At 48.8% G+C, this 24492-nt stretch overlaps 1 protein-coding gene across 1 annotated transcript; it reads right to left on the reverse strand.

Annotated features, from left to right (window-relative positions):
• Positions 1 to 5915: 5915 nt before the first annotated feature.
• On the reverse strand, positions 5916 to 23793 carry LOC134935701 (zona pellucida sperm-binding protein 4-like). The gene is made up of 12 exons (XM_063930581.1): positions 23504 to 23793; positions 11442 to 11563; positions 11042 to 11135; positions 10014 to 10163; positions 9686 to 9876; positions 8976 to 9073; positions 8780 to 8907; positions 7786 to 7975; positions 7549 to 7699; positions 7107 to 7185; positions 6928 to 7029; positions 5916 to 6080 (listed from the first exon to the last, which is right to left on the reverse strand). Exons 1-12 carry the CDS (start codon positions 23784 to 23786, stop codon positions 5935 to 5937), a joined length of 1734 nt encoding a protein of 577 aa, XP_063786651.1. The 5' UTR covers positions 23787 to 23793; the 3' UTR covers positions 5916 to 5934.
• Between the last annotated feature and the right edge of the window lie 699 nt (positions 23794 to 24492).

Raw genomic sequence — 24492 nt, forward strand, 5'->3', positions numbered from 1 at the left:
AAAGGGGTAAAATTTGTTACTAGAATTCTACGCCATAACTTGTAATTGCGTTAACCTGAAGGATCTGCCAAAAAGAAATTTTTTTTTTATTGCTTCCAAAATGTCGCAGCAGTCACGGCCTAGCCAATCTCACGAGCTTCTAGCTGATTTGAAGCAAAACATTAACACACGAAGGGAAAGGCCAAAAAAAAAAAAAAAATCAGGGGGGGGGGGGGAGGGGGGTATAAAAAGGGGTAAAACATGAAGTAACTCAGCTGGAGGTGAAAGCATAAAACCTGCTGAGGGACTTAGATTAGAACAGATCAGCCGAATTAATGATTAGAATTCAGTCCGTCAAGTCAGGCAAAAATCGCAAAAGAACTCCAGACCCCCGCTGCCGGCTCACGCCAGCAGCGGCGAGTGGCTAATCCCTGAGTAGGATCACACACGGGTAAACAAACCAACGTACAGCAAATATAACATATGCATAAACACAAGACCAACATGATCTTACTCTAATTTTTATAAGACAAACTACGCATTAGCAAAATATCTCAGGCGACGGGGCGAATGTATCGCTTATAACAGGACGACTTCCATCGTCCCACCGCCTGGATTTGCGACCCTGAAAGACCCGCCGCCGCAGCCCCTATGCGGAAGGAGTGTGTACCGAAGAGGGAGGGGGAAAGGCCCAAGCTCGTCAGACAGCGACCCATCATCCACCGAAATTGAAACTTCGTTAATGGCAGCCCGTCATAGTGCAGCAACCACGACCCCCGACAATCAGGCCTTACTGCCTCATATTGCACTGCCAACCGCACTGGGCATATGCTCTCCTCAAGTGCCGAAACCAAGGTGACCCATCGGCCTCTCCCCACTTGGTCCGTCTTAGAGCGTCGCAATCTGCACAGCAAGGACCTCCCACTCACCACCACGTCCCCTACTAGCAAGCGCGAATCCGTTTGCTTAGAAGGCGCTACCAACTCCGATATCCTAAAGGCACCGTGGTAAGCCATGGAGAACGCCAATCTAAAAAGCAGCGATTCAAACATAGACGATGCAATGGCTCCGACCGACCCAATGATGCCCGGCAGCAAAGCCGCATCAATGGGCCGCCTCCTGTCAGGCGGCGTAGGCGCAACGCGCGCCCATCTTTTCATCGCCCTAAGCAGAATCCCACTTTTCGTCACATCGGGAACGCCCTTAATTCTGCAGAAAAACGCAATGCCAACCAAGTACCGGGAAACCACCGCTCTAGACCTGCCCGACACATAAAGCTGCCAAATAAAAGAAAGCATATTCCGTCCTCTAGCAAATTCTTCCCATTCGCTCCAGGCTTGGTCGTAAGCTTTAAGCGTGGATGGCGCGACCGATCGCAGTGCTAGACCTTCCAGTCCGGCCCGATGACCTGCCAGACATAACCGGGACAATGAAAACTCCTTTCGTCGGCCTCGGGAGCCAACAAGCAAAACCTATCCCATTACCCTCGTGAAAGTGCGTCAGCGACCCCATTCTCCAGACCTGGCACGTGTTGCGCGCGAAACCACACGTTCTTGCGCAGGCAAGTCAACGGCAACTGTCCTAGCACCCTTCGCACCACCAGCGATTTTGCCCTCTGGTTGTTAATCGCATGCACCATGCCCAGATTGTCGCATCTGAACAAGATGCTGCGATGCGCTAACCGCTCGCCCCAGATTTCCAGCGCAACCATGATGGGGAAAAGTTCCAGGAGCAGAAGGTCCTTAGTCAAACCCGCTTGATGCCAGTCCGCAGGCCATGATGCCGCGCACCAAGATCCCTCTAGATAGCAACCAAAACCGGAGGCTCCTGCCGCGCCGGTGAACAGCTGCAATCTAGCGCTGTCGACCGTTGGGGCCTGCCATATGCTCACTCCGTTGAAATCCTCCAGGAACGAGGCCCATACGGCCAGATCCCTTTTTATCTCAGCGGACAAGCGTACAAAGTGGTGCGGCCTGGCACACCCCGCGGTCGCTCTTTCAAGCTTCCGGCAGAAAACCCTGCCCATCGGGATGACCCGACAAGCAAAGTTAAACATGCCCAGCAAGGATTGCGCCTGCCGCAGCTTAACCTTGCGCGAACCCATGAAACGGCCAATGGCGTCGCGAAGCTTAGCCACTTTGTCCAAAGGCAGGCGACACGCCCCTGCCACCGTATCAATCTCAATCCCCAAAAATGACAGGCAAGACACCGGCCCCTCCGTTTTGTCCTCGGCCACCGGTACTCCGAAGTGACAAAACAATGCTCGTATACTGAAAAGCAAGTTGCCGCATCGCGGCAAATTCGCCGGTCCCGTACAAAGGAAATCGAGGTAGTGGGCAACCCCGTGCCCACCCAACGAAGATTCCACGAACCAATGCAGGAAGGTGCTAAAACGTTCGAAATACGAGCATGAAACGGAGCATCCCATCGGCAAACATTTGTCAATGAAATATTCCGATCCGATCCTGAAACCCATAAAGCGGAATGAGTCCGGATGGAGGGGCAGCAACCTAAAAGCGGATTCCACATCAATCTTCGCCATGAGGGCCCCAGCGCCGTAGCTGCGGACCAAATCTAGCTCCTCAAACGACTGATACACTACCGAGCAATGAGCCGGGGGTATGGCGTCGTTGACCGACGCCCCCGCTGGGTAGGAAAGATGTTGAATCAGTCGAAAAGAACCGGGCGTTTTCTTGGGGACCACCCCCACCGGGGAGATGACTAAGCCCTCCACTGGGGGTGCCGTAAACGGCCCCTCCATCCTGCCCAGCCTGACCTCCTTATCGACTTTTTCACGTAGCACCAAAGGTAAGGCTCGAGCAGACTGGAGGTTCCTATGGGCCTGAACCGTAACTTCGCTCGCAACAGGCAAGCGGAAACCAAAACGAAAACTTGAATAAAGAAACATGGCATCAGCCCTATTTGGATACCAATCCAACCATCTGCCCATCGCGTCTAACTTAATTGGCGTTGGCGCTCTGTGGAGCGCTCCCGCCGGATGCCGTTCTCGGGTATGATTGCTTAGCCCGGGGGCCTTGTCGACTACTCTTGAAGCAGGATGATGCCGGGTGGGAACCGCCGCAATGGAGGCAAGCATGCCGGAATAGACACTGCTTGCTGTATGAACACGTCGCGTTGTTGAACGCGAAACATATTCCTTTCGTTGCGGACGGGCTGCCTCCCTGCCCGGACGGCCGACCTACCCGGCTTGGCCGACCCGCCGTCCGCGCCGGGCACATGGGCGGACGACCCAGCGCGGTGTCCATCCACCCCTGCGCTCCGGGGCTCCTTGCCCTGTTGCGAGGCCCTAGTGACCTTGAGCCAAACCTCCACGTCCTTGAACCCGAAGTCCATGACGTGCAACCCGTCCTGCTTCTCCCGGAATTCTTCATCATATCTCCGCCATTCGGTACCCGCTGACGTGCGGTGCATATCATGCACGAGATGCAGGTACCGAATGACGTTCATGTGTTCATCTGGCCTGTCCTCGAGGTAACAAGCCGCGAAAACCCAAAAACCCGCCAGCCAGTTATCGAAGGTACGGAACGCCTCGGCCCCGATACCCTTAGCAGCTGCCGCCTTAAAATCTTTTTTAGCGTCTTTGGTTAAGACGAATACGTCTACATAGTCCCCCCTACGAATCTTCTTGCGGCAGCTGTCCCTGAGCCCCCGCATGACTGCAGTATATTCGCAGCGGACCACGCCGGGCAGGTCGCGGTGCTTCTTGGCCCTGCGAGAGTCCCTGCTAAGCCGCCGTCGCCTCTTACGCCTCTCCTGCTGCCCAGCCGCCTTCTTGGCGTATTTGGAAGCCCTCTTCTTTGCCTTAGTCGTGCTACTGACTTCGGACGCTGCCGACGACAGGGAAGAGGAAGAAGAGGAGGAAGAGGAAGAGCTGCGCGAACACGAGCGCGTACCAGAAACCGACCCTGACTGCTCCACCTCACCTGAAGCCGTAGACTGGTCGGATCCGGATTCCTCAGGCGAGATGAACGTAGCATCCTCATCTTCCGATTCCGATAGCCCTGTATCCTCCTGATGATCTGTGGGTAGAAGAGGGGGAGAGGACCCGGACAACAAAAGTGGAACGCGCCTAGCCCGGCCGAGGGCAGACGTACCAGGTGACCGCACAGTCTCGTCCTGCCTTGGCTGCAGATGCAGCTGTGCCGCGGCCGCTCCCAGCTCTCGACGCGCGCTACTCTGTGCGGCTGAAATGGTATTAGCGCCCGATCCGCCCGCCACCCGCCAGGAGCCGCCCTCGGGCTCCGGGGCAGCGGCGAGCGGGCCCAGCGCCGCCACCACCGTGGCCAGGGCCGACGCAAATGCACCGGGCGGGTCAGCACGACTCCGGGATGCTGCGCCGTCTCCTGCGGGACGCCACGCGCCGATTAGTCCCACCACTGGGCATTGGCAACTGAGACCCCTCCGCGCTGCGGCCCGGTCGGCCCCGAAGGGGTGGGGGGGGGGGGGGGGAGTCCTCAAAATCGGCCAGATCCGGAGACACAGAACCGGCTGTCCGACCGGAACCGTCCCGCTCCCGGCCCCTGGGAGTTGCGCCTGTATCCTCCCCTACCCCCTCGCGGAGGCCCCTCCCCTGCCGGACGGAGCTAGCTCCGACAGCAGGGTTGGCCACGCGCAGGGAGTAAACAGATGACCTGAAAACCGTGCCCTCAACACTGCTATAGAGAGCAGGCTGCACCCTATCCCGTGGCTGCGGTGTTAACCTTACATTCCCCTCACAACCTGGTTGATCTCTGCCAGGCCTCCTCCCCCCCCCTCGCCACGCCGGAATCCGGCAGTAACGAAGAGGGCTGGGGGGACACAGAGGGCCGCTGCGCGCACTCGTGCGTGAGAGACGCCGCCGGAGCTGCGCATGGGCCCGCGCGCATGGCGTGCACGCCATCGCTTCCGGCCTGGGCGCCCTCAGCTGAGGTCTCCTCCGATGACCCCGCGAGTGGCCCAGCCAGGTACGCGTCCGCCCGCGAGAGCTCCCGCCTGGTACTCCCCCTCCGCCTGGGGCCTCTATCCGGCCCCAGCGAGCGTGAGGGAGCGGGAGCAAAGACAGTGGCCACAGACGAGTGCCCGGCGGGGCGCGCGCCCGCCCAAATACCCTGCAGCCGTATCCGGACCCGGAGGCGAGGGCTGTCGCCCGCCCCTCTCCGGGAGGCCAGACCGCCGAACCGCCTCGGAACACCGGCCGTGCCTACCCGCTGCGGCAGGCCCATCCACCGGCTCGCCAGCCGAGCGCCCTCTACGGCTGGCGCCCCCTGCCATCTGAGAGGCCCCAGGGGAAGGGACACTAGAGCCCAACACCCCTGCCCCGGGACCAGCCTCATCAGACTGGTAACGAGCTGGGGCACCAGCGGTACGGCGCGGGCGGCTGGAGGCCATGTAAGCAATTCAATAATAAAGTGCAAAGAAATGAATGAAAAGGAGTGAAGTTCTGCACAGCAGCACTTACCCCAGGCAAATCACTAGCAAAGAGACCCAAAATGGCCACTCCTGGCCTATATATATCCTAACCCTCCCCTTTTCCTAAGGGCTGTACTTCCTCACAGCTAGGTCCACCCCTCACAGGATGTTTAACTCATTCCTCTCCTATGTAGTCAATTCTCTCTCCAAACTCTCCTAGACAAATTGTAGAAGTGGTACTGACTTTGTGTACATATGATCCCTAATCCCTGAAACCCAGTGTGACACCTCTCAAGTATACTAGCATGTACAGTGGTTTTACATGATATCATGGCTACTCTAGATGCTCAAACATGGTTTTCCCAACCCATTAGGGGGGGGGGGGGGGGGGGGGGGGACTGAAGATTAGTGTAATTTCCAAATATTCAAGAAAGCAGTGTACCCATTAGAGATGCTGTGTATTTAGAACCCATGCATTTAGCCTGATCAGTAAAGAACTAATATCCAACAAAAGACAAAACAGCAAGTCAGGGATTGGCACTTTATTCACATTTTTACAGTGAGCATGGTAGGTCTCAGACTCCTGCAATGCCACCAGAAACCTAGTACTGCAACAGTCACCACCAAGATGCCTCCTCCAGCTGCAGCTCCCCTCAACCACATCAAAGGAGATGAGTTAGTATCAGAGGTACCTGAGAACAGGAAAATAAAGTCAAAACCCAACAACTAAGCAGTCATGTAGCCTAGAGTAGTTTCTTAGCCACAGGACAGGATTTTATCACACATGAACATGATAATGAGATTGGATGGAGTGCAGATCTCCAGGCTTGGCAAATAGGAGGTTTGTCACTAGATATACACTGAGCCTTCTAGTCTCATCCTCATCAGAATGGCTGAGATAGAGAGTTGCCCATAGCAGACAGCACCTAGTTGCTATGGGCAACTTATCCACTCTTTAGAATGAGAAATACCTTCTACACTTTATGCTTTACAATATTCTGCTGCCACAGTAGACCAAGGTTCTACCAACACCCTGCTCTAGCTTACTAGGAGTGGATAAATTACCAGGCAGAAGTCAAACATGTCTGTATAAGAGTATACAAGTTATGGTAGATTAGCAACACAACAGCCCTCTGAATAGTGTTCCTTTAATTCCCAGCACAATGAAATCCATCTTAAATGGTTTATACTATAGAACACTTAAGCTCAGACCTATCAAATCTTGGAGTATTAAAAGCACAGTGATAAAGTCCCAATCAACTCTTAACTGCCATGTTACAGTCTGTTTGAAAAATGAGTTAGAGTGGTAGGTATTTATCACTCTCCAAAGCTTGATAAATCTGGGCATTAGTTTTAAATGTTCCTATAAAGCCAGAACGGTTACTACTATGAATCCAATGTTCAGTCACAAGTTAACCAAGGGCTGGATGAACAGACTGTACTCTACTCTGGCTTGAGTCATTTGCCCGCATTATAATTTTGACAGTTTAACATTGCAGTCAATTGTGGTAGTAAGCCAACAAGAGAGATAGCCGTTACCTTGAACAGAAATCCTCCTATCTGAGGGAATGTCACCATCAATGAAGTCAACTGGACCTTTGCTTACTGTGACCTTCTGCTCTGGCTCCTCAATTGCTCGCTCTGCAAATACAAGTTACAGTACCAAACATTAGATGTGCTTCTATTAAATGGAAAATGCTTGCACACAGGGACCTTACTTTTCCTGTTGCCACACGATGTTGTGCAGGACTCAGTAGCAGAAGGGACACAAACAGAAGCACTGCAGTGGAAGTATACCTGTGTGGAACAGAGGTCAATAAAGACCAGTAGCAGTTTAATATAGATGCTATTCCATTATACTAGCTCTCTTCAGAGTCACATATGGAGCTCATCAATTTAGGGTCAGTTAAAAGCCACCCCCAATATTACATGTATCTGAAGTCAAAGATGTTGACATGGCAGATCAAAGCCTGTGCTTATTAAAGGATACAAGACAGGCTTAGACATACAGAAAGTCAGAAAATAGGCGAGTTTCACTATGTCACAGCTCAATGGCCACTAAACACCAATGACTTGTTTGATGTAACCATGATACAGTATACCAAGACCCATGGCACACCTCATGCCGTTATTAGAATATACATTTAGAAGTTGCTTTACCAATCCTTCAAGAGCAAGCTGGGAACTCTGATCCACAAAGGTGAAGGTGCTGACGATGAAGCGCTGGTAGTGTGTTGGAAACTGAATCCTCTGTGTGGGTGAGCCAAGTGGAACCAGCTGAGTCAGGTAGTTGTCCCCAGTAAAAGGGCATCTGGAATGGAAAGATTACTCAAGAGCATAGAGGAATTCTACCTTTTTATCAAACAGACATGGAGCTGAATGGAATGCCAGCCTTACCCATCCATAAAGATGGGCCATTGGACTTGTTGGGTAGGGTCTGCAGAAGGAGTGGCCCAGCAGTCATTTAAGATCAGGAACAAGTTTGGGTCCGTTCTTTGTAGTATTTTGACCTCGAAGTAGACAGGATCTCTGAGAACTTTGACAAGAGGGTAGTCTGTCTGCACGTAGTATGAAGTATACTGTATGTCTGCCAAAGGAGAAGCCAGTTACCATGTCAGCATTCATACCTTAGTCAGTTCCCTCTCCTGATCTATAGATGCATGCTGCCATCATTTTCTGCTCCCCAGAGCCTCTCAGACTCTGCATGGCTACCTACACTTACTAGTGTGCTACTATAGCCTGCCCTACCCAGTCACCCACTGGCATATTGTTAATCATTGGGCAGTTTCCTCAGATTCCATTGCAGTCCAGGTTAATATCCATTATTGCTCACAGGTGACTTCATTAGTTCCTCAGTCAGTTTGGTTTAACCATCTGGAGCTGGCCAGCTTGTAGCAATCCAGCATTTGAGGTAGGATATGCTGGGACATGTAGTTTCACAACAGCTGGAAAGCAACTGGTTGGCCAGGCCCAATTTAGACTTGGGTATGGATATATTTAGAACCTGGACTGTAATGGCAGATTTCAGGAAACCGTCATAATGAATTCAGTCTGCCAGGTATTGCATTCCTTTAGAAGACATTTGGACAGCCACTGCCCAGTTCTAGAACACTGTTGCTATGCTTCAGAGAAACATGTTGGTTTTCACTTTTTGCTCCATTACATTGGTTCTGCAAGCCTTTGCCACTGCACTACTAGCTCCCACTGGAGTCCAATGCACACAGCATTAACTGCACAGATCTGGAGTGTAGATTAGAGCTATCCACTTTAGTTAGCAATGTCTTAGTCTAGAAAGATTAGTATCTTGTAGACCAGTTTGTCTTTATCAACTGAATTATACAGTTAAGTCAGTGTCTTCAGCTGTATGGAGGACAAATACACCAGTCATTACCTTTTGCTATCTGCAGCTCCAGGAGGAGAGGTCCTGAGGTGGACACAGGAAGGGGTGGGGGCAGGGTGAGCACCTCAACTTGCAGTGGGACAACCCCAGTATGAGAGTAGATGCAGCGGACAGTCAACCTAGTACAATACAATGTTAGCTTTGCTTTGTATACAGCACCCACAGACACGCTAAGTTTAGGTCTTACCTAAATGTACTGTCTCTTGTGATGGAGGATCCTTGCCATATCCTTGTGTCTTTGGTGGCATAAACTGTATTCTCATACACTACTGTGTTATCCGATACCTGGCAAAAGATGACCAGTTGTAGGAAACCTATATAATGCATTACTCATGATAGTCAAGTGACCATATACCAAGAGGTCCCTTAGGACCAGCAGCCTATTCTTAGTCAAGCTACTTTGATATTAAACAATGACAAAGACACCCTATGTCAAATCAATGTTTGGGATTGAAGCCTGCATTACAATTATGCAGCAGTTACAGATCATTTGACAGATTTACTAAGCATTGAAGAGAGGTCGTAGAGAGAGAGAGAGAACCAACCAATCGGCTCCCAACTCATTATTCAAACACAGCCTGTAACATGGTAGTCAGGAGCAGAGTGGCTGGTACTCTCTCAACAGCTTAGTACATCTGCCCCTTAGTAATTTGATTGAAACAAGACTAGGGACCCTCTTGTCCTCCTGTAGTGCCAACCATCCATGGAAGCTCCATTACTTCAGTGGCCCTATACACTGGGTTAAGCGCAAATACATTGTAGCCACCAGGAGACACATAACCAAGTGCTCTTACTGGGTAAAGGCTCAGACAAGAGTCATTCTAGTAGTTAGGAAGTGTGACAGATGGAATATAGGGCAAGCACCAGTTCTACTACTCACATCCACAGCACACTTACCTGGCTGGCTCCTCCACAAGAGAGGGGGAACTGGAGCAGTATGAAAGTGGAAGTCTTTGAAATGCTCAGTATGGGGCAAGAAGTGGAGTCCACATTGAGGACACCAACTGAAGCCAAGAACAGGGATGGTGTAGTCACATCCTTAGAGATAGCAATCAGAACCTGGCCAGCATCAGTACACTGTGCAGTCACTGGAGGGAAGACACCACAACAGAAGCAGTTGGTTGAATAGATTCCTTCATCACATGCTTTGTAAACAGATTTCTCCAGGACTATGTACATATGGTACAGTCTTTACATATCACCTGACCTCCTGGATCAAGCTTACCTTTGTTCCCATAGTAACAGGGAAGGGAGGGGTCACTAGTTGAGAAGCAGCAGTCTAATCCTTCACAGACCGCCCTGGTCACAGAGGCATTGGCACATGGCAAGCGGTCACCACTCTGGACAGCAGCACAGTCACTGGGAGCATCCATAGCTGAGGGAGAGACAGTCCTTTGTGAAGCCCCAACTAGTGATGGTCAGCAGTCTAGAGGCTCAGATTCATTTCCATTTATTTACTGGTCAAGTTTTGGTCTTTAGCCAGTTAATAGGGAAGGTATCTTATAGAGCATTACTAATGGCCTGTCCAGGGAAGACATTTATGGAATTTGACCAATTGATCTAACAATTTAGCACTCAAGTTAGAAGTAAATGGTGGTTGTGCCAAGTTGTAGGCATCTCAAGATGCATCCAGCAGCATCAGCCAGGTAGTAGACCACACGCATACATGAGTACAGGGAATGGTTAATGATTTTTCTACTGTCAAATGTTAATTTGAAATCTGCTCTGCAGTACAACAGGTATAACGAGCCTTCTCTTGTGGATAGATGTGGAGCAGACATTTCCTTTAATCTCAGTTACTGAAGGCACACAGTAACTAATTCTGGTGATTAGACATTTTTCTTGCACTTTAGTTTCCAGTGAGCTCCCCCAGTTACAGATGCAGCATGGCTGAGAATATTAGGAATTAATGGAGTGATCGCTGGCTGCAAATAGTTTCAGTCCAAAATGCCATGCTGCATCGTAGCAAGATGAGCATGGCTACATGGGATGGGATTACAGCTACAAGCCTCAACATAACGATAGACCTGTTATGATCTTAATGGCCACCCCACCCAGCCATAGATCATGAGTATCAGATGTATTTCTGGCATCCTCAAAGTGAAGTAATTTTATATAATTAGTGAAACATTGGGGCAGGTAGTGTATGGGGTGTACAGGCCTGAATAGCACTGGCCATACTCCTCTGTCTCACAATAGGCCTTTGATCATTTTCAGCTCCTAATCTGGCCCTGGTTACATGCAGACAGTTACCTGGCAGGAACGGGCACCGGATATCTTTTTTACGGTATTCCACTGCACCATTAGAAATTTGTTCTGCAATCAGAGTCATCACATAGCCTCCATGCTGTGGAACAAGAGCAATATTGGACATGCTCAATACAGGTGTAAGTTACAGGATCCTGTATAGCGTTACATATATACTCCTGTAAGGGTATTTGTATTTAGCTAGACAGGGTTGGAGTTGTAGGTAACAGAGGAAATGAGGGATGTGTATAGATATGGCCAACCAGCTCCTAACTACAGTAGTTAAAAGTGACAGGAGCAGATAGACTTGGAGAAATAAAGTACCAACCTTAGTACATTTGCCGCTCCAAGTTCACCTATAGGCTATGCCAGCATATTATATGTATTTGAGGCTAGTTTGCATTACCTCCTGTCTTACATAGCATCCGTCATAGGCAGCACCAATGATCATTGAGCCATCTGGTTTCTGTCCTACCCAGAGCCTACAAGTAGAGTCATTCTGGAGCCTGTGAGGCTTTCCTGCATAATCTGGAATAGATGGAGCACAGTATATGTTAGACAAAACAAATAAAAAAATAAATAGTATATATTTATCTCTTTATCTCCTGGAATAAGTCACACTGAAAGAGCCTCTCTTACATCCAGGAAAGATATGTGCATATCCTAGGATTAAGCTAGGACATACATGTACTGTACCCTTCAACACATTTTATTTCTGCCCCACTGGCAGTGCAACATGATTTTGCCTGGGTACTGTACATCACAGATGGTATTCTGAGGACTATCAGGGGCAAATGCAGGATTTAGTAAGTGGGTTTTCTGTGGGAGGGTGGGTGCATACATATACACACCCCCTCCATGCAGTAGAAACCAGGAGACACTCCGCGTCTGTGAGTAAATTAATGTAGTACAAAAAGCATATTGTACCGTGTCAACACCGAGCAGGGCATTTGTCAAACCTACAGCATAGCACCTTGAAAAAAAAAAAAAAAAAAAAATACCCTGCGCAGCATTGACACGTTAGTACACTATGCCTTTTGCACTTTAATACATTAATCTACTCTCAAAGACCGCTACACGCACATACCTACCTACAAATAAGTACATACATAGGGTTCCATCAGGGGTTGGGAGCAGAGGGTCAGCAGTGTGAGGACGGAGGGAGCTGCTGTGGCTGAGCATGCACAGACAGCAGCTCCCCCCTCCCGGACATTCTACAAGCAGAGAGCTACTGTAGCTCTGATGCATTCAGCTCATCAAGGGGGGGGGGGGGGGGGCGGTTCCAGGTACTCTGCGTGCGCCACTGACTATAGATACCTCTGGTCCCTAGTGGTATTGCAGCAGCATCTCATCACTGATACATGGGGTCTTGCAGCGGGATTCAGTATGGTATGCCGGCGGTCGGACTCCCGGCGACCAGCATACCGGCTGCGGGATCCCGACCGCCGGCTTACCGACAGTGTGACGAGCGCAAATGAGCCCCTTGCAGGCTCACCACGCTATGGGCACGGTGGCACGCCACGCTATTTTATTCTCCCTCCAGGGGGGTCGTGGACCCCCACGAGGGAGAATAAGTGTCGGTATGCCGGCTGTCGGTATTCCGGTGCCAGGATCCTGTCAGTCGGCATACTGAAGACCACCCCTTGCAGCGTCTTAGAGCAGTTATACACAGGAGTTACACAAATATTTATGCAGATGCATACCTCCCAACTGTCCCGATTTTCGCGGGACAGTCCCGTTTTTTGGGAACTGTCCCGCTGTCCCACCCGCGGGCCACAGTGTCCCGCGGTGGGGGGGGGGGGGGGGGGGGGGTCAGTTGGGAGGCTCTGTCAATCGCTGCTCTGCTTAGCAGAGCAGCGGTGAATAGACGCTGTGAGCATGCGCACAGCGTCTATTCAGTGGAGTCAGAAGGAGAGGGTAGCATGCCAGCGGCTCACAGAGCGCTGGGCATGCCCCCTCAGTGACGAAAACGGAGGCGTGGCTCGCGATCGCGGGGTCCTCCCGCGAAGCCACGCCCCTTTTCATAGGCCATGCCCACTTTTCGGGAGCGCGCGCGGCTTCGCCGCGCGAGTGTCCCGCTCCACAAAGAAGCAAAGTTGGGAGGTATGCAGATGTACAGTGTTTAGCTCAAACAGCTACTGATCAGGGTTAGTTTATTCTTGCACTTGCTATAATGTACAGTAACTGCATTGACATTACAGCCACCAGTCAGGAGAGACAGCTTGTAGAGAGCAACAGGTCAGCAGGCAAGAGAGGTCACATTTAACCATGTCCCTCATGTGCTGATCTGCAACTCTACCATAATGCAGGGCTGCACCTTATGCTAAACCTGAGGCTCTTATATACCAGGTGGAATATGTAGGCAAGTATGTACTAAACCTTGGAGAGATACAGTAGTTGGAGATAAAGGGACAGCTGTATTAAGCCTTAAAAAGTGATAAAGTGGAGTGTAATAAAGAGTGATAAATGTACCAGCCAATCAGCTTCCTAACTGCCTTGTAACAGGATGCATTTAAAAAAAAAAAATAGGAGCTGATTTGTTAGTACTTTATCACTTTAAGGCTTAATACATCTGGCCCAAAGTACCAGCCATCTCCTAACAGTCAGTTTCCAAAAACAGCCTGTAACATGGCCGTTAGGATATTACTGGCTGGTACTGTATCTCTGGCCATAGCTTAGTACATAGACCCCTATCCCTGTAAATCAGAACACATGAATTACATTCTGTGGCTGGCTTAATTCAAGCCTGACCGTCACCTGGTAATCAGCCACAAAACCTGTGACTCTGGGAGGCGATCACCAGACCTCCTGTCAGGATCCCGGCAGTCACAATGCTGACACTGGAACCCTGACAGGTAGTGAGATGCCACAGGCTTTTCTTCCTCTGTGGGTGTCCACGATACCCATAGAAGGAGAATAACCTGTCGTGAGTGCAGTATGTAACCGTGCCCACAGCATCGCGAGCCTGCAAGGGGGTTTCTCATACTCGCCCTGCAGCCAGCCAGGATGCGGTTGACTGTATCTTGACAGCCGGCATCCAGGCAGCCGGTAAATCGTATATATTCCATGAATCCCTGCGTGTCCCAGTTAGGACAGTACAGTAAGCCTGCCAATACACTGCAGGGCAGCAGTGACCCAGGTGCCACACAACAGCCATTGTTACAGAGCATCAGAAGCACTGATCACATTCCTATGACAGGCACACCAGCCCACACCCAATACTCTAACATGCAATGCTGGAGTGTATTGTTTGCCTTATTCTAGGTAAGAGTCAAGGGAGAAGGCTTTCTAAAGAGAAGTGGAGGTATTGCCTATAGCAAGCAGACTGTAGCTACCATTTTGCAAGTTTGGCCCCAGAATTTTAACAACCTGAACTCAGTGTGCCAGGGAGGGTTAGGCATTAGGGGTGAGGTTAGTACTAGAGATGTGCACTTGACATTTTTCGGGTTGTGTTTTGGTTTTGGTTCCGCGGCCGTGTTTTGGCAAAACCTCACCGAATTTTTTTTGTCGGATTCGGGTGCGTTTTGGATTCGGGTGTTATTTTTTAAAAAACAGCTTAAATCATAGAATTTGGGGGTCATTTTGATCCCAAAGTATTATTAACCTCAAAAACCATAATTTCCACTCATTTTCAGTCTATTCTGAATACCTCACAATATTATTTTTAGTCCTAAAATTTGCACCTAGGTCGCTGGATGACTAAGATAAGCGACCCTAGTGGCAGACACAAACACCGGGCCCATCTAGGAGTGGCACTGCAGTGTCACGCAGGATGGCCCTTCCAAAAAACACTCCCCAAACAGCACATGATGCAAAGAAAAAAAAAAAAAAAAAGGAGGTGCAAGATGGAATTGTCCTTGGGCCCTCCCACCCACCCTTATGTTGTATAAACAGGACATGCACACTTTAACCAACCCATCATTTCAGTGACAGGGTCTGCCACACGACTGTGACTGAAATGACGGGTTGGTTTGGACCCCCACCAAAAAAGAAGCAATTAATCTCTCCTTGCACAAACTGGCTCTACAGAGGCAAGATGTCCACCTCATCATCATCCTCCGATATATCACCGTGTACATCCCCCTCCTCACAGATTATCAATTCGTCCCCACTGGAATCCACCATCTCAGCTCCCTGTGTACTTTGTGGAGGCAATTGCTGCTGGTCAATGTCTCCACGGAGGAATTGATTATAATTCATTTTAATGAACATCATCTTCTCCACATTTTCTGGATGTAACCTCGTACGCCGATTGCTGACAAGGTGAGCGGCGGCACTAAACACTCTTTCGGAGTACACACTTGTGGGAGGGCAACTTAGGTAGAATAAAGCCAGTTTGTGCAAGGGCCTCCAAATTGCCTCTTTTTCCTGCCAGTATAAGTACGGACTGTGTGACGTGCCTACTTGGATGCGGTCACTCATATAATCCTCCACCATTCTTTCAATGGTGAGAGAATCATATGCAGTGACAGTAGACGACATGTCCGTAATCGTTGTCAGGTCCTTCAGTCCGGACCAGATGTCAGCATCAGCAGTCGCTCCAGACTGCCCTGCATCACCGCCAGCGGGTGGGCTCGGAATTCTGAGCCTTTTCCTCGCACCCCCAGTTGCGGGAGAATGTGAAGGAGGAGATGTTGACAGGTCGCGTTCCGCTTGACTTGACAATTTTCTCACCAGCAGACTTGTGTCTGCCGGAAAGAGAGATCCAAGGTAGGCTTTAAATCTAGGATCGAGCACGGTGGCCAAAATGTAGTGCTCTGATTTCAACAGATTGACCACCCGTGAATCCTTGTTAAGCGAATTAAGGGCTGCATCCACAAGTCCCACATGCCTAGCGGAATCGCTCCGTGTTAGCTCCTTCTTCAATGCCTCCAGCTTCTTCTGCAAAAGCCTGATGAGGGGAATGACCTGACTCAGGCTGGCAGTGTCTGAACTGACTTCACGTGTGGCAAGTTCAAAGGGCATCAGAACCTTGCACAACGTTGAAATCATTCTCCACTGCACTTGAGACAGGTGCATTCCATCTCCTATATCGTGCTCAATTGTATAGGCTTGAATGGCCTTTTGCTGCTCCTCCAACCTCTGAAGCATATAGAGGGTTGAATTCCACCTCGTTACCACTTCTTGCTTCAGATGATGGCAGGGCAGGTTTAGTAGTTTTTGGTGGTGCTCCAGTCTTCTGTACGTGGTGCCTGTACGCCGAAAGTGTCCCGCAATTTTTCTGGCCACCGACAGCATCTCTTGCACGCCCCTGTCGTTTTTTAAAAAATTCTGCACCACCAAATTCAAGGTATGTGCAAAACATGGGACGTGCTGGAATTTGCCCATATTTAATGCACACACAATATTGCTGGCGTTGTCCGATGCCACAAATCCACAGGAGAGTCCAATTGGGGTAAGCCATTCCGCGATGATCTTCCTCAGTTGCCGTAAGAGGTTTTCAGCTGTGTGCGTATTCTGGAAAGCGGTGATACAAAGCGTAGCCTGCCTAGGAAAGAGTTGGCGTTTGCGAGATGCTGCTACTGGTGCCGCCGCTGCTGTTCTTGCGGCGGGAGTCCATACATCTACCCAGTGGGCTGTCACAGTCATATAGTCCTGACCCTGCCCTGCTCCACTTGTCCACATGTCCGTGGTTAAGTGGACATTGGGTACAACTGCATTTTTTAGGACACTGGTGAGTCTTTTTCTGACGTCCGTGTACATTCTCGGTATCGCCTGCCTAGAGAAGTGGAACCTAGATGGTATTTGGTAACGGGGGCACACTGCCTCAATAAATTGTCTAGTTCCCTGTGAACTAACGGCGGATACCGGACGCACGTCTAACACCAACATAGTTGTCAAGGACTCAGTTATCCGCTTTGCAGTAGGATGACTGCTGTGATATTTCATCTTCCTCGCAAAGGACTGTTGAACAGTCAATTGCTTACTGGAAGTAGTACAAGTGGGCTTACGACTTCCCCTCTGGGATGACCATCGACTCCCAGCGGCAACAACAGCAGCGCCAGCAGCAGTAGGCGTTACACGCAAGGATGCATCGGAGGAATCCCAGGCAGGAAAGGACTCGTCAGACTTGCCAGTGACATGGCCTGCAGGACTATTGGCATTCCTGGGGAAGGAGGAAATTGACACTGAGGGAGTTGGTGGGGTGGTTTGCGTGAGCTTGGTTACAAGAGGAAGGGATTTACTGGTCAGTGGACTGCTTCCGCTGTCACCCAAAGTTTTTGAACTTGTCACTGACTTATTATGAATGCGCGGCAGGTGACGTATAAGGGAGGATGTTCCGAGGTGGTTAACGTCCTTACCCCTACTTATTACAGCTTGACAAAGGGAACACACGGCTTGACACCTGTTGTCCGCATTTCTGGTGAAATACCTCCACACCGAAGAGCTGATTTTTTTGGTATTTTCACCTGGCATGTCAACGGCCATATTCCTCCCACGGACAACAGGTGTCTCCCCGGGTGCCTGACTTAAACAAACCACCTCACCATCAGAATCCTCCTGGTCAATTTCCTCCCCAGCGCCAGCAACACCCATATCCTCCTCATCCTGGTGTACTTCAACACTGACATCTTCAATCTGACTATCAGGAACTGGACTGCGGGTGCTCCTTCCAGCACTTGCAGGGGGCATGCAAATAGTGGAAGGCGCATGCTCTTCACGTCCAGTGTTGGGAAGGTCAGGCATCGCAAACGACACAATTGGACTCTCCTTGTGGATTTGGGATTTCAAAGAACGCACAGTTCTTTGCGGTGCTTTTGCCAGCTTGAGTCTTTTCAGTTTTCTAGCGAGAGGCTGAGTGCTTCCATCCTCATGTGAAGCTGAACCACTAGCCATGAACATAGGCCAGGGCCTCAGCCGTTCCTTGCCACTCCGTGTGGTAAATGGCATATTGGCAAGTTTACGCTTCTCCTCCGACAATTTTATTTTAGGTTTTGGAGTCTTTTTTTCTGATATTTGGTGTTTTGGATTTGACATGCTCTGTACTATGACATTGGGCATCGGCCTTGGCAGACGACGTTGCTGGCATTTCATCGTCTCGGCCATGACTAGTGGCAGCAGCTTCAGCACGAGGTGGAAGTGGATCTTGATCTTTCCCTAATTTTGGAACCTCAACTTTTTTGTTCTCCATATTTTATAGGCAGAACTAAAAGGCACCTCAGGTAAACAATGGAGATGGATGGATTGGATACTAGTATACAATTATGGACGGACTGCCACGGTTAGGTGGTATAAAAAAACCACGGTTAGGTGGTATATATTATAATAATAATACAATTATGGATGGACGGACTGCCTGCCGACTGCCGACACAGAGGTAGCCACAGCCGTGAACTACCGCACTGTACACTGGTTGATAAAGAGATAGTAGTATACTCGTAACAACTAGTATGACACTATGACGACGGTATAAAGAATGAAAAAAAAACCACGGTTAGGTGGTATATATTATAATAATAATACAATTATGGATGGACGGACTGCCTGCCGACTGCCGACACAGAGGTAGCCACAGCCGTGAACTACCGCACTGTACACTGGTTGATAAAGAGATAGTAGTATACTCGTAACAACTAGTATGACACTATGACAGTATAAAGAAAGAAAAAAAAATACCACGGTTAGGTGGTATATATTGTAATACAATTATGGATGGACGGACTGCCTGCCGAGTTCCGACTGCCGACACAGAGGTAGCCACAGCCGTGAACTACCGCACTGTACTGTGTCTGCTGCTAATATAGACTGGTTGATAAAGAGATAGTATACAATACATACAACAATATACTACTATACTGGTGGTCAGGCACTGGTCACCACTAGTCACACTGGCAGTGGCACTCCTGCAGCAAAAGTGTGCACTGTTTAATTTTAAATTAATATAATATTATGTACTCCTGGGGGCTCCTGCTATAACAACCTGCAGTGCTCCCCAGTCTCCCCCACAATTATTATAAGCTTTGCCTTTTATACATTGATGTGCAGCACACTGGGCTGAGCTGAGTGCACACAGACTGAGTCACACTGTGTGACTGGCTGCTGCTGTGTATCGTTTTTTTTCAGGCAGAGAACGGATATAGCAGAGAACGGATATATATTAAAATAAATAAAAGTTAACTAACAACAACTGCACTGGTCACTGTGGTAAACTCTGTCTGACTCTGCACAATCTCTCTCTCTCTTCTAATCTAATTTCTAATGGAGAGGACGCCAGCCACGTCCTCTCCCTATCAATCTCAATGCACGTGTGATAATGGCGGCGACGCGCGGCTCCTTATATAGAATCCGAGTCTCGCGAGAATCCGACAGCGTCATGATGACGTTCGGGCGCGCTCGGGTTAACCGAGCAAGGCGGGAGGATCCGAGTCTGCTCGGACCCGTGAAAAAAACATGAAGTTCGTGTGGGTTCGGTTTCAGAGAAACCGAACCCGCTCATCTCTACTTTTTTTACTGATATTTGGTGTTTTGGATTTGACATGCTCTGTACTATGACATTGGGCATCGGCCTTGGCAGACGACGTTGCTGGCATTTCATCGTCTCGGCCATGACTAGTGGCAGCAGCTTCAGCACGAGGTGGAAGTGGATCTTGATCTTTCCCTAATTTTGGAACCTCAACATTTTTGTTCTCCATATTTTAATAGGCACAACTAAAAGGCACCTCAGGTAAACAATGGAGATGGATGGATTGGATACTAGTATACAATTATGGACGGGCTGCCGAGTGCCGACACAGAGGTAGCCACAGCCGTGAACTACCGCACTGTACTGTGTCTGCTGCTAATATAGACTGGTTGATAAAGAGATAGTATACTACTAATATTATATATACTGGTGGTCAGGTCACTGGTCACTAGTCACACTGGCAGTGGCACTCCTGCAGCAAAAGTGTGCACTGTTTAATTTTAATATAATATTATGTACTCCTGGCTCCTGCTATAACCTATAACTGGCACTGCAGTGCTCCCCAGTCTCCCCCACAATTATAAGCTGTGTGAGCTGAGCACAGTCAGATATATATACATTGATGCAGCACACTGGGCTGAGCAGTGCACACAGATATGGTATGTGACTGAGTCACTGTGTGTATCGTTTTTTTCAGGCAGAGAACGGATATATTAAATAAAACAAACAACTGCACTGTCTGGTGGTCACTGTGGTCGTCAGTCACTAAACTCTGCACTCTCTTCTACAGTATCACAGCCTCAGGTCAATCTCTCTCTCTCTCAACCCTAATCTAAATGGAGAGGACGCCAGCCACGTCCTCTCCCTATCAATCTCAATGCACGTGTGAAAATGGCGGCGACGCGCGGCTCCTTATATAGAATCCGAGTCTCGCGAGAATCCGACAGCGTCATGATGACGTTCGGGCGCGCTCGGGTTAACCGAGCAAGGCGGGAGGATCAGAGTCTGCTCGGATCCGTGAAAAAAAACCATGAAGTTCTGGCGGGTTCGGATTCAGAGAAACCGAACCCGCTCATCTCTAATAAATAAAAAAAAAAATATATATATATATATATATATATATATATATATATATATATATATATATATATATATATATATATATATATATATATATATAAAACTGGTGGTGATTGATTATTAAACTGGTGGTCACTTCAGGTCACGTTGCAACTTGCAACTAGTACTCCGAGGCCTAAGCAGACAATCACAAAATATATTATTATACTGGTGGTCAGTGTGGTCACAACAATGGCAGTGTGGCACTGACTCTGGCAGCAAAAGTGTGCACTGTACGTTATATGTACTCCTGAGTCCTGCTCTCAGACTCTAACTGCTCCCCACTGTCAGTGTCTCCCCCACAAGTCAGATAATACACTTACAGTCACACTATCTATTATCTAATCTATAAATATCACTTCAGCAAGTAGTATAGTAGTATACAGTATAGTAGTACTCCTCCTAATAATGCTCCCCAAAATACTGTGTCTCTCTCTTCTCTAAACGGAGAGGACGCCAGCCACGTCCTCTCCCTATGACTCTCAATGCACGTGTGAAAATGGCGGCGACGCGCGGCTCCTTATATAGAATCCGAGTCTCCCGAGAATCCGACAGCGTGATGATGACGTTCGGGCGCGCTCGGGTTAGCCGAGCAAGGCGGGAAGATCCGAGCCTGCTCGGACCCGTGTAAAAAACCTGAAGTTCGGGCGGGTTCGGATTCAGAGGAACCGAACCCGCTCATCTCTAGTTAGTACATACTTGCCTACCTGACCCTCTCCATGAGGGAGAAAATGCTCTGTTCCTGGACTTTCCTGGTAATGTATGATTGCCATCACCTGTGGTGAAACACCTTTCTTATCAATTAACTAGCTCACCACAGGTGATGGCAATCATACATTACCAGGAAAGTCCAGGAACAGAGCATTTTCTCCCTCATGGAGAGGGTCAGGTAGTGCAGACCCTCCAACATGACCCGCCCCACTAGGTACAAAATGCTCTGTTTCTGGACTTCCCTCTTAATTTATGATTTCCATCACCTGTGTTGAACTAGTTAAATGATAAGAAAGCTGTTTCTTCACAGGTGATGGCAATAATAAATTAAGAGGGAAGTCCAGAAACAGAGCATTTTGTACCTAGTGGGGCGGGTCATGTTGGAGGGTATGGTAGTGTAGTGTAATTGTGTATGCAGTGTTGGGATTCTAAACATTGGAATGCTGCTGTCAGTCATGTGACAGCTAGCATTCTAAGCATCGGTCTCCTATACCCAGCCCCGGGTAAGTGATACTACTAAGTTAGTTGCTATGGGCAACATCACCAGTTATACTCCATTACTGGATATTTGCTATATGAAGATTGCCTCAGTACTTCCAAAAATCCCTATACCAACGTATATAGGGTGATAGTTGTTGGAAGTTGTGTACATCTGGTGTAACCTACTTTGAATTTGCCCCTACAGCTTATTAGCTCCCCAAGATGTTGTAGCACATTTCTTCTAGGCTACAGTGAGGTCTTGTGTTTAGAAGGAAACGTTATATTTTCAGATTTAAAAATAAATAAAAAATTAGGTTTGGGAAGCACAAGTCTGGGGGTAGAGCTATTATAAATAGTTTTTAGAGAAGAAGACACTCAAAAATGAACTTAAAAATAAAACATCTTATGGAAAATACATTTTAGCCCAAGACAGGTTCAGGGACCCAGTTCCTGATCATATAGCATATTCCTTATGTATACATAACTTACAAGCTCTGTTGCCTTATGGGTAAGATGGTTAGTGAAGAGATTACAAGAACCCAGTTCCAGAACTACCACCAGTGCCTTGCATTGGGGCCCAAAGCCAGCAGCATGTAACGAGTCCAACTGACTCATGCCGCCTGCCGCTGTGTGCTGCGGGCCGCCGGAGAGGAGCAGAGCATAGGGACACAGCCACAGGGGAAAAGAGGAGGGAGGGGGACTAGGGAGCCTCAGCAGCACAATGTAATTGGTGGTGGCGCCACATCAGCTGTCCCTCTCCTTCCACATTGGCTGGCCACCGCTGTGATGAGGGAAGCGGCAGCCAGCCTATGTGGAAGGAGGGGGGACAGCTGCAGCAGCACCGCCAATTACATTGCGCTGCTGCAGCTCCCTCCTCCTCGGGATCTGCCCAACTGCCTGCACCAAGGAGCCCGACTGCCAGAGCAAGCAGAGAGACAGTAAGTATCATTCTGTCTGTCGTAATGTGTAAAAAAAAAAAAAAAGGGGACTGTCCACAGTAATATGTAAAAGGGGCTCTACCTGTTGTAGTGGCGCTATTGTGCAGCATAATTTAAATAATGGAGACTACCGTGCACCGTAGTATGAATTGGTATTGTGGCCACACCCCTTCCCCATGAAGCCACACCCCTATAATTTTTCTGCACACCTATGGTGCATACTGCCCCTATTTTACATAAGGGGGGGGGGGGGGGGGGGGAGCAGCAATGCCATTTCATGCACACAGTGTTAGAATGTCTCATTACAGTAATGTTGGTAGGTATCCGTTTCCCTGTCCCTGAGCAGGTCCCCCTTACCAGATCCTCTCCAGCACGGTGCCCCCCATTGCATCCAAATAATCACCCCTCTCTCCACATCCAAAATCTAGGACACATCCTAAACGGATCCCATCTGTATGTGTATCTCTACCCTGTTGCGTCATACTGTACTTTGCATCCCTGAGTACCGGTGAATGTTTTACTATATCTATATATTATGGGAACATGCAAAGAATCCCTAATTTGCAGTTGGGGGGTGGACTTGAACGGGATGAGAGGCCCAAAGCATTTTATTGCACCTGGGACCACCGCTCACTAGTTCCGTCACTACCCAGTTCACTTTCTTTTCAACAATTGAAGCTATAGTTACATTCCCACCAGAAAGTAGCCTAGTAACTAACAGTCCTCATCAACTGATAGATTTTAATAGAAGATGCAGAGTTCCCTTTATAGAGGCCAGGTCTTTCCAGTTAGGAAGTAGAGGTCATCGCTACTCACCCAGTACTGTGAAGGCAGAAGCAAAATCCAGGCGCACAGAGGGCAGAGAGAGACGCATCTTACTGGAACCACAATGCAGATCAGACACATCTTCTAAAAACTCCTCAGTACCAGACACTAAGCTACAGCTCCACAGCAATACTACACACCCCAACCAGCCCCTGGAGAACCCCATCCTGCCTGCAGCTCCCAATACTGCACACCCCAACCAGCCCCTGGAGATCCCCATCCTGCCTGCAGCTCCCAATACTGCACACCCCAACCAGCCCCTGGAGATCCCCATCCTGCCTGCAGCTCCCAATACTATAGGTGACCACAGGCCGGTCATTTATACCATGATGAGGAGGCGGAGGCTGCAGTGTGATCAGTCAGGTGCTAATGTGATCCCAGGTGTGCGTCATAAGGCCACTCAGGTGGGTAATAACTTAAGCACATTGCCCCATTATTCACTATCACCACAACTTACCATCCATTTTCTTTCCAACAATTAAACGGACTATAAACCTGTATTTTGTATTTTACTTGTGTGTATAATTATAATTACACACTGTCCCACAAATAATTGTATTTTTGCTTTATACACATGGGAGTCCCAAAGCAGAATTATTTTATCTATTCATTTATATAGTGCACTCAGTAGTTACATGGCAGTGCCGTACACAGATCCATTTATAGCTGTTGTATCACTATATGACAGAGGTTCCCAAACGCGGTCCTCAAGGCACCCCAACAGTCCAGGTTTTAAATGTATCCATGCTTGGCCACAGGTGACTTAATCAGCACCTCAGTCAATTTGATTTAACCATCTGTGCTGAGCTATGGATATACCGAAATCCTGGACTGTTGGGGTGCCTTGAGGACTGCATTTGGGAACCTCTGCTATATGAGATATGGCCAGATGTGGTGAAGTTTGACATCTCACAATCAGATAGGCTTTTACTAGGGTGACCATAATATCCCTTTAATCTGGGACACCTATGATTTACACA

The sequence above is a fragment of the Pseudophryne corroboree genome, chromosome 6, assembly GCF_028390025.1.
Source record: "Pseudophryne corroboree isolate aPseCor3 chromosome 6, aPseCor3.hap2, whole genome shotgun sequence".
Taxonomy (NCBI): Eukaryota; Metazoa; Chordata; class Amphibia; order Anura; family Myobatrachidae; genus Pseudophryne; species Pseudophryne corroboree.

Coding starts and splice junctions, on each gene's coding strand:
- LOC134935701 (XM_063930581.1), bottom strand. CDS start 23,786: ATGGGGATCTCCAGGGGCTGGTTGGGGTGTGCAGTATTGGGAGCTGCA. Junction 11,564..23,503: donor TTCTGCCTTCACAGTACTGG/GTGAGTAGCGAT, acceptor CATCTATTCCAG/ATTATGCAGGAAAGCCTCAC. Junction 7,030..7,106: donor ATCGTGTGGCAACAGGAAAA/GTAAGGTCCCTG, acceptor TTGTATTTGCAG/AGCGAGCAATTGAGGAGCCA.